Genomic DNA, 12,160 nt, shown 5'->3' with positions numbered 1-12,160 from the left:
AACAAAGACTAACTACAGGAAGAGAGGCAAGTAAAAGAAATCAACACCACTAACAGCGTATCCTGGTGAGAGAATAAGATATATAATCAAGTCAATTAACCATGAGTAATGCATACTTGGATAGGCTAGATGAACAAGAAGACCAGATGAATACAACGCAGTCTCTAGCATTGGAAGTGTTGGATAATCTTGAAGAGCTCATTAAGACTGCTGAAGACAAGAGTGTCGAGGATGATAGCACCGGATTGAATGTACTAGAAACACTTAGGAGTAAAAACAAGGAACTTTTGAAGAGTATCACAATGACCCGAGTATTACAGCTCAATGCTACGGAAAAAAGAGCAGAGCTCTTAAAGAACCCAGATTTAACAACTAGCAAACTATTCCTCTCTCCAGATGATAGAAACCATCCAGATAACCTATTTAACTACTTTGAGGAAGGCAAACTGCTTCATGAAACTTGGATGCGCCACTTATCATTGATATCGAATCTCTCTGATGACTTAGTTGTGAAACTGGAGAGCCACGATGATAGTAATTTGGTTGTTACAAACAAGGACCCACTACCACCAGTTCTCAAGAACACAATAAGAAAATACGAAGAGCTTGGCCCTGAGCAGCAGCATATAGAAGATATTCGTGCGGCGTTATTCCAATACTTAGATGATATAAAGGCAGGAAGGGCGAAGTACGCCTTGGAAAATAAGTACATTTTGAATACTTCGCTACAGGAGATCACCAAAGAAGTCTCTGAATGGTCACAGAGGTGGACGAATATAGAAAATACGTTGTTTGGTGATTCTCCGAACTCTCTCAAAAAGCTGATTCAAAAAGCCGATGAGATAAAGGAATTGCTAAGCTCTGACTCTATTGATTCTTCACCTGCTGTTTGAACCAATCTAATTCTACTCATAGAATTATAGCATTATGTAACATTAGAACATATCTATCTGTTGTAAGCTCTTTTTCAGAACTTCATTTGCCTTCTTTCCTTTGTGAGAGGTGTTAGTCTTAATCAATAGTAAAAACTTCAACGTGGATCGAAACAACATTTTAAAGTTATTATATAATTAACGAGAAATGCTCATCGAAAAGGCAAGTACGGCACGATAAGAGGCAATGCTAACTCGACCAGCTGCTTTAAGATTGTTACCGAGCAGTAAATTCTGTAGGTACATTTCAGATATACCTGACAATGCACCTGGTGCCATTGATAATGAGATATGGTTACAGGAGTTGGCTAATGGCAGAAAGAAAAGTAAGAGGACTCCAAGCGTTAGTCAAACCGAAGACCTTTCTATTAAACACGACAAGAAAGCAGTAGCTACGAAGTCTAGAGGTTTACAGAGTAAGATCAAATATGAAGTTATATCGACCCCACCTGATACTCCATTCATAGAGATCAAATCACCATTATCTAATTTTACAAAGATGTCATACTTGCAAAAGAATAAGAATGTAAGAGTCCAACAATCTAACTTTGTCGACCTTAGGATCATCAAGTGCCGATCAGGTAATGGTGGTGATGGTTGTGTTTCATTTTTCAGAGATAGAGGCCGAGCTATTGGCCCTCCTGATGGAGGGGATGGTGGGGAAGGCGGTTCAGTATACATTCAAGCCATTGAAGGAATAAACAGTTTATCAAAATTGAAGACCACATATATAGCTGATAATGGCCTGAACGGAACTTCAGATCAAGCTGATGGAGCCAAAGGAAAAGATGTCATGATAACAGTCCCAGTTGGGACTGTGGTGACATGGTGTTTGGACCCCAAGATAGTAAGAGAATACGTGGACCAGAAAATAAAAGAGAACAAGGGAGGATCACTCAGAGACATCCTAGAGACATCAAAAATCCGTTTAAATTGTACGGGAAGATTTTCGATTGATCAAAAGCCTTCACATATTCAGTTGTTTAGAAAATCATATGAAGCAGGAAAAGGTTGGATATTCAAAGGAAAAGATGAAGAGTACCACTTATCAAAGGATTGGTTTCAAGACCTTGCCAAAAATGTCACCGAGTATGATATGGATCTCGAGCAATCAGAACTCGAAACAGATAGATTCCCATTATTAGGTTTGGATTTGAGTAAACCCACAGATAAGCCTATATGTTTACTCAAAGGTGGAAAAGGGGGTTTGGGTAACATGCATTTTCTCACCAACTTGATACGTAATCCAAGGTTCTCTAAGGAGGGTAGGAGTGGACTAGAGCAATACTTTATGTTTGAGTTAAAGAGTATTGCTGATTTAGGTCTTGTCGGTTTACCCAACGCCGGGAAATCTACGATTTTGAATAGAATATCTAATGCAACCCCAAGAGTTGGACATTGGGAGTTTACTACTCTTCATCCTACCGTCGGCACAATATCGCTTGGAATTGATAAACCAAAGTTTACTGTTGCAGATATCCCCGGAATTATCAAGGATGCCTCTCAAGACAAAGGGATGGGACTCGAGTTTTTGAGACATATCGAACGTTCGAAAGGTTGGGTTTTCGTGATCAGTCTAGAGAAAGAAGAACCGTTAGAGGATCTATTCACGTTAATGAACGAAGTAGGTGGCGAAGAAGCACTGGCTACTAAGAACATTCTTGTTGTGTGCAACAAGGCAGACATTGACGAAAAGTCCACATTCACCAAGTATCAAACAGTTCTAACTTTCTGCCAGAAAAACAACTGGGAAGTCATTCCAATAAGTGCCCTAAAAGGTGAAAATATCGATGCTCTCCTGGTAAAGATGGCCCAATGTGCTGGTAAAGCATAGGATATGGCATATCTTATTTAATAGCCATAACAAACAGTGCAGCCCAACCCAAACTCTAAAAAATTACCCGGACTTACAAATGCTTTATGACTGAAAAAAAAAAAGATGAAGAGAAAGAAGAATTCATCGAAGTGATAAAAAACTACGAGTAACTTCATGTCTTATGAAAGAGCCAATAAGCAGAGTCATTCTGTCCAAGCAGCGAACCTTCAACAATACCTCGTGATTTCACCTCAACTTAAAATGATTAGATACACAGAAGAAGAATTATTGCAATTAAAGCCAACTGAACCAGTCAAGCCAAACTTTGATGTGGATGAGTTCAACTCCATTATTGAAAAGGTAAAGGAAATCCAAGGTGCTCACGAAGAAGAGTTCTCCCACTTCAGCAGAAGAAGATCTTCTCACCATCATGTCAAGCCTAAGTTCAAGCACTTAAAGCCAAAAATCACTACTGATGAAGAAGGTTGGTCTACACTAGAAACTGCCCCAGCCGTTAGAAGAAAGTCCACCGCAGATGAAGAAGAAGTCAGCATCCCTATTGCTCAAGAAACATTGAAGGTGAAGCCAAACAAACATATTTCTTCATCTAGACCAGCGGATGCAAGAGATGTAGTTGCAGACAAGCCTACCAAGGCTTTCAATGCCTTCGCTGCTTTAGGCAGTGATGAAGAAGAAGAAGAAGATGACGACGAAGAGTGATAGCTTAACTTACCTTAACCCTTACAATCGTCTATGTACTTATATATCAATTCATCATAGAGTAATAAATGATCTACGCCGTTTTCCCACTAATGTTGCAGACGTGTCATATATTTGATAACTACTACGTAATAGCTGTGGATGCCTCTTTTTTTTTTTTTTTTTTTTTTTTTTTGAAGTTTTCCATTGAAATCGAATTTCTACGTGAATCGTCAAATACAAAGGCTCATTCTCACACGTAGCAAGTTAGATATAGTTCTATTTGTAATAATAGAAGAAGGTAACCACAAATAACGGGAAACTGTCCTAGGTAAATTGCATTATCTTCAGATTCTTTGAAACCAGTTTTCTTCTTTTCTGGCAGCAATTCTGATTGTTTTAAGTTGTGAAATCGATTTGATTCATTGATACATCTCTGATACAACAAGATCGTAGATTTAGGAGCCAATTGTTAGGATATGGTAAAATTACTGTCACTTCTATCATTTGCGCTACTTCCATTTGTCCTTGCGCAAGATTACTATGCAATCTTAGGAGTTGACAAGCAGGCCAGTGAGAAGGAAATTAAGTCCGCATACAGACAACTTTCAAAGAAGTTCCACCCAGATAAGAATCCTGGCAATGAAGAAGCACATCACAAGTTTATTGAAGTGGGAGAAGCATACGATGTTTTAAGTGATCCCGAAAAGAGACAAATATATGATAGACATGGAGCGGAGGCATTGAAGAATGGTCGTGGAGGCAATGGCGGCGGCGGGCCAGGATTCCACGATCCATTCGATATGTTTGAGCAGATGTTTGGAGGCGGCATGTTCAACAGAGGCCAGCGCGGTAAGCCTCGTGGCCAGAATTTACAGGTCAATCATGAGGTCACTCTAAAAGATTTTTATGTGGGAAAAGAGTTTGAATTCTCTTTGAATTTGAATGACGTATGCGATGTGTGTAAAGGTTCAGGGTCTAAGGATGGCAAAACAAATACATGCTCTGATTGTGGTGGTTCAGGGTTCTTGGTGAATGTGTTTAGGGCTGGCCCAATCGAACAAAGGGTGAGACAACAATGCCAAAAATGTCAAGGTAAGGGTCAGATCATCAAGCACGTATGCAAGAAATGCCACGGATCTAAAGTGGTTCAAACTTCCAAGGTGTTCACCGCTACTGTCGAACCAGGTATGGAGCGCAACTACGTCCATGTACTTCACGGAGAGGCAGAAAAACATCCTGATGTGCAACCGGGCGACCTCTACCAATTATTCAGCGAATCAGAAAAGGGAACAATGGGATACAGAAGACGCGGAGACAAGCTATACAGAACTGAAATTCTATCCTTTAAGGAGGCACTACAAGGTGGATGGGAGAGAAAGCTCGAATTTCTAGACAGCACTAAGCAGGTCGAACTGTCTAGACCTGCAGGTCGTACCGTTCAAAATGGTGAAACGGAAGTCATCAAGAACTTCGGTATGCCTATTCATGATAGACCAGGAAGCTACGGCGACTTGATAATCGAATACATAGTTCTACTTCCCGGAGAATGGAAGGCTTCGTCAAGTAACATAATTGACGAGTTGTAGAATAAACTTAAAAACTAAATACAACACAAAAGTAACCCATCAAACAAAAACATAAAAACCAAATGTTGAAAGAATTATGACCAACTATATCAGATTTTTTAGATCGAGTCCGAAGAAAAAGGCTCCGTCCTCTTTATCAATAGCTGGAGATACATCTTTAATAAAACATCAATCTACCGTGAATCCGATAAACCCAATGAACTCCCAATAAAGGAAGCCATTGACCACCTGAAAAGAGCATCGAACCGTGACTATCGAGAAAGTATTCACAGTGACGCCGGTGGAATCCACGGTGGTGTTTTTTGAGCAAAAACAACAAGTAACTTATACCTATAAAATATAACTATTTGCAAAAGTAGTGTATAGAGTGTTAAAACTTTTCAATTCAATTTTTTTTCTTTCAATGAACAAACCAAATACTAAGAGTCGCGTCGAATTTTTTTTTTTTTTTTTTCTTTTGTTCGCAAAGTTGACATGAGAATGAAAACAAAACAATCGGAATTCATGAAATCTTAAATAGACTTTTCAAGCTCATTTCTGGTCAAACGCTGGCAACTATTCTAATATTCCAAAGATATTTACATTTCATTCAACTTCATGGTTACCTCTCGGAAGTGAAAAAAAGAAAAAGATTCATTATGTCTTCTTCTCCTGTGTCACTTTTCTTCTGGTTTAAAATACTATACAGTTAGAGAGTGTCGTGGAGAAAAAGAATCAACTAACTAATCTACGGAATGCGTCTCTGTAGAGATTTTCGAGGAAAAAAAAATTAAAATATAAACAATAAACATGAGACATAAACATTTGAATAAACAATAAACAATATAGACAGGAAAGATTTATAATTCATAATTGTACTTAAAACCACGGAATTCGTGCTTGAGAGTTGCTGTCATATATCGACCCTATTCATTCGTTTGGGAAATATCATCTGCTTTCCCCCATATAACTAACCTATTTTTGTGTCGTATCTCAAGCGATATTAGATAAAAAGAAAGGTACGAAAGTAAAAGTATCATGGTGCTTCCAACTGCTCTCCTAGCTGCTTTAGCTGCTACCCCATTTGTTGGGGCTATTTTGCCTATCCATACTAGAGGTGACAGATTTATTTTGCCCTCTTATCCTAGCAACAGTACCGATGAGAATTCGGTGTTTTACATTAAGGGTATTGATTACCAACCTGGTGGTTCATCGTCGTATGACCCATCATCCGGTAAAGATCTGTTATCAGATGAGTCGATCTGTGCTAGAGATGCGTTCGTTTTCCAACAATTAGGCATCAACACCATTAGAATTTACTCTTTGAATCCTGACGTTAATCATGACAAGTGCATGACTATTTTGAACAACGCTGGTATCTATGTGATCTTGGATGTTAACTCGGGTGAATACGGTGAGAGTTTGAACAGAGCTGATCCAAGTGGCTCATACAAGGGCTTCTACTTGGAGCGTGTTTTCAAGTTCATTGAGGCTTTCAAAGACTATCCAAATGTTTTGGGTTTCTTTTCTGGGAATGAGGTGATTAACGATGATTCAAACTATGCCAGTATCGATCCACCTTACATCAGAGCTGTTCAAAGAGACATAAAGCAGTACATCAGTAAGCATTCCAACAGAACCATCCCTGTTGGGTACTCTGCTGCTGATAACACAGATCTAAGATTGGCTACTTACGACTATTTGCAATGTAACGCCTTGAACGGTTCTCGAGTGGATCAAAATTTGGATATCTCTAGATCTGACTTCTTTGGCTTAAACACTTATGAATGGTGCTCTGGCTCTTCTGATTGGACTTCGTCTGGCTACGATAAACTAGAAAGTGGTTTCAAGAATGGTACTATTCCAGCCATTTTCTCCGAATTTGGATGCAACAAGAACTCCCCAAGAACATTTGACGAAGTTTCCGAAGGTTTATATGACGGTTTATTGGACACTTTCTCTGGTGGTTTGGTTTATGAATACTCTCAAGAAGGTAACAATTATGGTTTGGTTAAGATTGACGATGACGGTAACATTGAGTATTTGAAGGACTTTGATAATTTGAAGAGCCAATACCAAAAGGTCAAGCTACCAGACACTAAGGAAAACAATGTAACTGAAAGCAAAACCTCTGTTTGTAATGCAAGCAAGATCAAGAGTGACAATTCACAATTTGGAGTTAACAACTTTACAATCCCAGAGCAACCTTCCGATATCGCTGACATGATCAAAAACGGTGTTCAAACTAACAACACAGGAAAGATTTTAACTGATTACACTCCTCCAACTACTCTAAAATACACTATCAAGGATTCTAATGGTTCAGAGGTCTCTGCAACTATCACGTACCCATCTTCCAACACTATCAACGGTATCAGCACTTCTACTTCAGCAACTTCTTCAGCAACATCTGAAACCAAATCTAAATCCTCTGCTACTTCTTCTAGTGCTCATTCATCTTCGAAAAGTAAAGGTGACGCTGCTGGATCTGTTGCAGTAAACACTGGGTTGATGGCTATTGTAGCAGGTGTTATTTCAGCATTATTGTAACGCATGAACAAATAAAAAGGTCAATAATGCAAAACGTGAACAAATCTAAATGAATGTAGTATCACATTGAAATCAGTTTTTCTTCCCTTATGTCCAACAAAAATTGTCCATTCCATATGCTTTTTTTTATTTTACTCTATCACTGGCTTTCTACTTTCTCTACCAATATCTGGACTTTTTATCTGAACTTATTTTGAGATGGACCTTACTAATATAAGTAACAAAAATATAATAACAATAAATAATTCACTGTTGTAAAATTATCCACGTCTTTGTACTAGAAACACACCAAACTGAAGAATATTTGGTTGATGACAAAATTGAATTAAATTAATATATTGTATTGAATAAAAACAAAGAACCTAAAGACGAAAGGTACAATAGATACTTCAGATATTTATTTGAATTGTATAAAGGTATATGAGCAGACCAGAAACTGGCACTGTAAAACGAATACTCACATGTCAAATATGAGTGGGAGGTTATAATTGCAATTGAACCAATTCCTCCAAAAAAAAAAAGAGCACATCTATAAGTTTGCAATTACTTAAACCGACTTCTTAGTGGTGTCCTTTTTTTGAAAAGGTTGATTAATGAGTAAGTGGCCAGCCACTAACCCTGGCAAGAGTATATAGGCCACCTTTCTGGTGTTTGGAATCATTCTAACAGTTTGGATCATTGTAACGGCTTCAGTCAGTTCTCTATGTCCCACAGATTTTAAATTGAGACTGTCTAATGAAGTAAATGAAAATAGAACAAGGATGATGATCAATTGAGTTCAAAAACCAAAAATGTTCCCTCTTTTATATTCGAAATACAGATATGGTCAATATGAATCACTCCCTTGTCATTTCCTTAACTACTAGAACTGATTTATACATAGAAAGGTTATCACCTCTACCTAATAAAGTCTTTTTCTATCCATAGCCCGTTCTTCGCCGAGAATAGGCCTTTCGTCCCAGTCGGACAAAGTACAAAAATAAATTTCCCTAAATATTATGTCAGAACCTCAGCCCCAGTTGTACATTACCTAACTAATCATATGACTCCTACCGCACACGGTGCCTAAATAGATAACCGACCATTCTAGTGGTTTCTTTTCCTCCCTTGAACCTACAGAATTAGGGTTCTCACCCTTTTTTTTTTTTTTTTTTTTTTTAGAATGTTAGGGTAGGTACAAGAATTAAACACATACATAGTAAAACCCTAAAACTCTAAATGTAATATTAGAAGCTTCATAGAGTGTCTCAAAAATAAGACAAGGATGAAATTTCTGCAATTTGAGAGCCTTGGTGTACTATCTTATCTTTTGAAATGCTTAAAAGAATTAAATATTATAGCAAATAATATGCTTTTGTAATAATGGCTTGATAAATCCTTGCAAATAGTGAAGCGGCATTGTCGTTAACCCTTACACCTTCTTATTTACTGAAGAATTCATAAGTTATATTTTTCTTACTTTGGTGTTACATTTTTACCCTTTTAATTATGCTTATTTAACGAAGGAATAATTGTTTTAGGTGTCCAGGATCAAATGATATCAGGTTCTGGATTCTTCAGTACATTGATCTAAATGTGATTTCTAATATTTCCTGCCCTCAGCATGGAAGCTTTTTTTCTCAAAGCACGCGAACTGTTTTTATTAAATGTTATTATTATAAACATCGTTGTCAAATGTCAACTATGTTTAGTAGCATATACATATATACACATATAGAAAGATTTAAGAAAATGTGAAGGAACAGTATATAACGAAAGACTGGATATTCCAAATGATTTACCAATTAAGTGATTAGAATTCAATGCTTTGCATGGCCTTGCACTTCTTTGTACCAACCAGGAATGTCTGCACCGCTATGATATAGCTTTCTATCAGGAACGGTGACATCTTCCATACCCAAAGCATCAGCAAGCCAAGGGTGATTGATCATACCCCCTGCATCAGCTCTTTTTCTTGGATCCATTTCTAGCATAGGAAGTAAGAAATCAGATATCTGCTCTGCTTCCTTTGGATCCATATTATACTTTTCTATTAGGACACTTTTCAAAGGCCAGTATTTTAATCTTGAAATATTTCTAAGTTCTCCTCTGGAATTAAAGAATGTTCTAACAGCTCTTCCTGTAGTCATTAAGTATTCTGGAATGTTTCCTAGTAGCTCGATAATTTGGGCGATGTGGTCATCGTCCTTCGTGTAAGAATGTCCATTTTGTGGTTCAAATAGAAAATCACCTGTGAGTAGTTCAAAGATTAAACATGCAACTGACCATATATCGGCACTAGCTCCCCAAGGACATTCTAATATAACTTCAGGTGAACGATATTCCCTTGTTTGAATAGCATTTGTGTAATGCTCGTCGTACCAGCATGCATTCCCGAGATCTGCAATTTTGACTTGAATAACATCCGAAGAAGGAATCACTGGTGATTCCAGGTTTGAAGCGGAACTTGCATCGCCATTGCGTTGATCAGCTAATTCCATAGAAGAGAAAGAGTTAGCTAATAGTTCCGAAGAGCTATCATGTTCCCTTTTCTCAGCATTTATCATGTTTTGTAAGCGGGAAATATTTTTTTCGCCATTTTGAAGTACAGATGGGTTAGTTTGAGGCGTTGCGAATTTATCATCACCATCATCATCGCTATTATTATCAATTATGCCGTGGGTACTATTTTTGTTACTATTATTATTATTACTTTTATTATTACCATTAGTATTGTTACTGTTACTGTTATTGTTATAATCTGTGACAATGGTGCCGTTTTGTAGCAATGACGAGCCAAGTTTCCCACCAAATGATGGTTGCCTGGACATGTTATTAAATGATGACGCAAAGACATGTGCTTTCAATTCAAGAAAGCTTGAAGAACCCAATGGTGATGGTAAAGGTTGAGAACCCGTAATAATTGTTGGTCTTCTGGATCTACGCGATCTTGCTGTTGTTGAGGATGAGCTAACGGAGCCCGATGGATTATCAGTAATAGCGGTGAAAGAGCCCTGTCTGGAATGTTGATCTAAATGAGCCCGTGAAGCCCTCCGCTGCATTTTTCTTTGGACACGTTTCACATAATCCATTTCTTCGACAATTTTAACTATAGTCTCAACGTCACCAAGTTCCATCAAGACGTTCTCAGGTTTGATATCAGTGTGTATGACACCACATTTTCTATGCATATAGTCCAACCCCAGTAGAAGTTGTTTTGCAATTTGTTTCACGTAAACCACAGGTATTCCCTTGTGTTCGTATTTTTTAATCAATGCTAATAAATTCTCACCAAGTACTTCGAATACCATTACTACATGATCTCCATTTACACTTGAGTGAATAAAGTTATCCAATAGTTTTAAGATATGTGCCGACCCCTTGTGCTTACCATAGCCTTCGTTTTCTGACGGACTTACTCCTTGCAATAACTTAATTTCGTCAAATGCAGACTCCGTGTAAACCTTGTCACTGCGCACAATTTTCATTGCTACATGAGAACCAGTCTCTGTATCTTTTGCAAGCCATACGGTCGAGAAATGGCCCCACCCAAGTTTCCTTACAAGCACATATCTCCCCTCTTTGTACGTCTCTCCTTTGTAAGCTGGATGGTATCCACCAGGCTTATAGTCCTTGGAGCTCTCCTCGTTCTTCTCATCGCAAGAGGAGTAATCATCATCATCGTCATCATCATCGTCCTCAATACCGTCCACAATGTCATCAGCAAGGCCAAACACTGGCCCCCTTTTGCCGGAATTCAGCTTATCGGCCTGACGTTCTTGCGCGCCAGGAATCGGAATAGGAACTTGCTCCTCATTCTTCATCTGCGTCTGGATCGCCAACGATAAGTTGGACCTCGTCGTGTTATTACACTTGGCCACAGGCTCCCTCTGGAAGATAGACCCGTTACTGTGCCGTGATGCGCTCGAACTCTTCGTAATGAACCCGTTGAGCGAAGACCCCATTTATAGAAATAATGACAGAAAACAACTTCCTACTGCTAAACTTCTCTTTCCCAGACAATTTAAACACAAAACAACAATCGAAATAATCCCAGTCGCTCCTGTATCGTCTCAAATCCCTTATGCTACTATACTCTAAGCACTGTGCTCGATCAAAATATCCATAAAGTTACCGTTCTTTCAACGCAAACTTATAAATAAAAACACAATCTTTGAACCTACTTCCAGCACTCCAAACTTCGCCAAAATACCACTGATCTTCTGCTCCAGCACTTCGCAATCCTTCTTGAACACTTGTCGAAGTGAAAAACGGTCCTATGTCCTGTTTCTCTTCCTTATCCCCACAACTTTTCCAACCTTTAACTTTGGAGTGAAATACCGAAATTCTATTTTTTCTTCTCGGATTATTATTATCAATAATAATATTAAAACGGATTCTAAGGCATTGTATGAATTCTTCTATTTAGTCTATGACAACCTAATTTTCTGGGTTTGAATTTCTTCTTTTGGAGTCTTTGCACAGTGCGTGTGTGTAAAGACACATACACAGCAGGCGCATGTTATGACGAGACAATAGTTCGGCACAAGTCATTCCGAGGAGTGGGATAAATACGTATTACAGAGGTAGGCGGGGGAGGCGTTATATACGTTGGA

At 38.3% G+C, this 12,160-nt stretch overlaps 6 protein-coding genes across 6 annotated transcripts; 5 read left to right on the top strand and 1 right to left on the bottom strand.

Moving 5' to 3' along the window:
• Positions 1 to 101: 101 nt before the first annotated feature.
• THP2 (Thp2p) lies at positions 102 to 893 on the top strand (the record flags this gene model as incomplete). Its single annotated transcript, XM_022820129.1, has 1 exon — positions 102 to 893. The coding sequence occupies one exon, from the start codon at positions 102 to 104 to the stop codon at positions 891 to 893; it is 792 nt and encodes a 263-aa protein (XP_022673849.1).
• Positions 894 to 1,119: 226 nt separating this feature from the next.
• MTG2 (putative GTPase MTG2) lies at positions 1,120 to 2,766 on the top strand (the record flags this gene model as incomplete). Its single annotated transcript, XM_022820118.1, has 1 exon — positions 1,120 to 2,766. One exon carries the CDS (start codon positions 1,120 to 1,122, stop codon positions 2,764 to 2,766), a length of 1,647 nt encoding a protein of 548 aa, XP_022673848.1.
• Positions 2,767 to 2,922: 156 nt separating this feature from the next.
• CAF20 (Caf20p) lies at positions 2,923 to 3,468 on the top strand (the record flags this gene model as incomplete). Its single annotated transcript, XM_022820107.1, has 1 exon — positions 2,923 to 3,468. The coding sequence occupies one exon, from the start codon at positions 2,923 to 2,925 to the stop codon at positions 3,466 to 3,468; it is 546 nt and encodes a 181-aa protein (XP_022673847.1).
• A 458-nt stretch (positions 3,469 to 3,926) lies between these two features.
• Positions 3,927 to 5,036, top strand: SCJ1 (Scj1p; the record flags this gene model as incomplete). Its single annotated transcript, XM_022820096.1, has 1 exon — positions 3,927 to 5,036. The coding sequence occupies one exon, from the start codon at positions 3,927 to 3,929 to the stop codon at positions 5,034 to 5,036; it is 1,110 nt and encodes a 369-aa protein (XP_022673846.1).
• A 1,017-nt stretch (positions 5,037 to 6,053) lies between these two features.
• GAS3 (putative 1,3-beta-glucanosyltransferase) lies at positions 6,054 to 7,565 on the top strand (the record flags this gene model as incomplete). The annotated part of the gene is made up of 1 exon (XM_022820085.1): positions 6,054 to 7,565. One exon carries the CDS (start codon positions 6,054 to 6,056, stop codon positions 7,563 to 7,565), a length of 1,512 nt encoding a protein of 503 aa, XP_022673845.1.
• Positions 7,566 to 9,364: 1,799 nt separating this feature from the next.
• SKY1 (serine/threonine protein kinase SKY1) lies at positions 9,365 to 11,509 on the bottom strand (the record flags this gene model as incomplete). Its single annotated transcript, XM_022820074.1, has 1 exon — positions 9,365 to 11,509. One exon carries the CDS (start codon positions 11,507 to 11,509, stop codon positions 9,365 to 9,367), a length of 2,145 nt encoding a protein of 714 aa, XP_022673844.1.
• Between the last annotated feature and the right edge of the window lie 651 nt (positions 11,510 to 12,160).

The sequence above is a fragment of the Kluyveromyces marxianus genome, chromosome 1, assembly GCF_001417885.1.
Source record: "Kluyveromyces marxianus DMKU3-1042 DNA, complete genome, chromosome 1".
Taxonomy (NCBI): Eukaryota; Fungi; Ascomycota; class Saccharomycetes; order Saccharomycetales; family Saccharomycetaceae; genus Kluyveromyces; species Kluyveromyces marxianus.
Note: the sequence above shows the minus strand (reverse complement) of the source record. Positions and strands in the feature narration are given on the sequence as shown.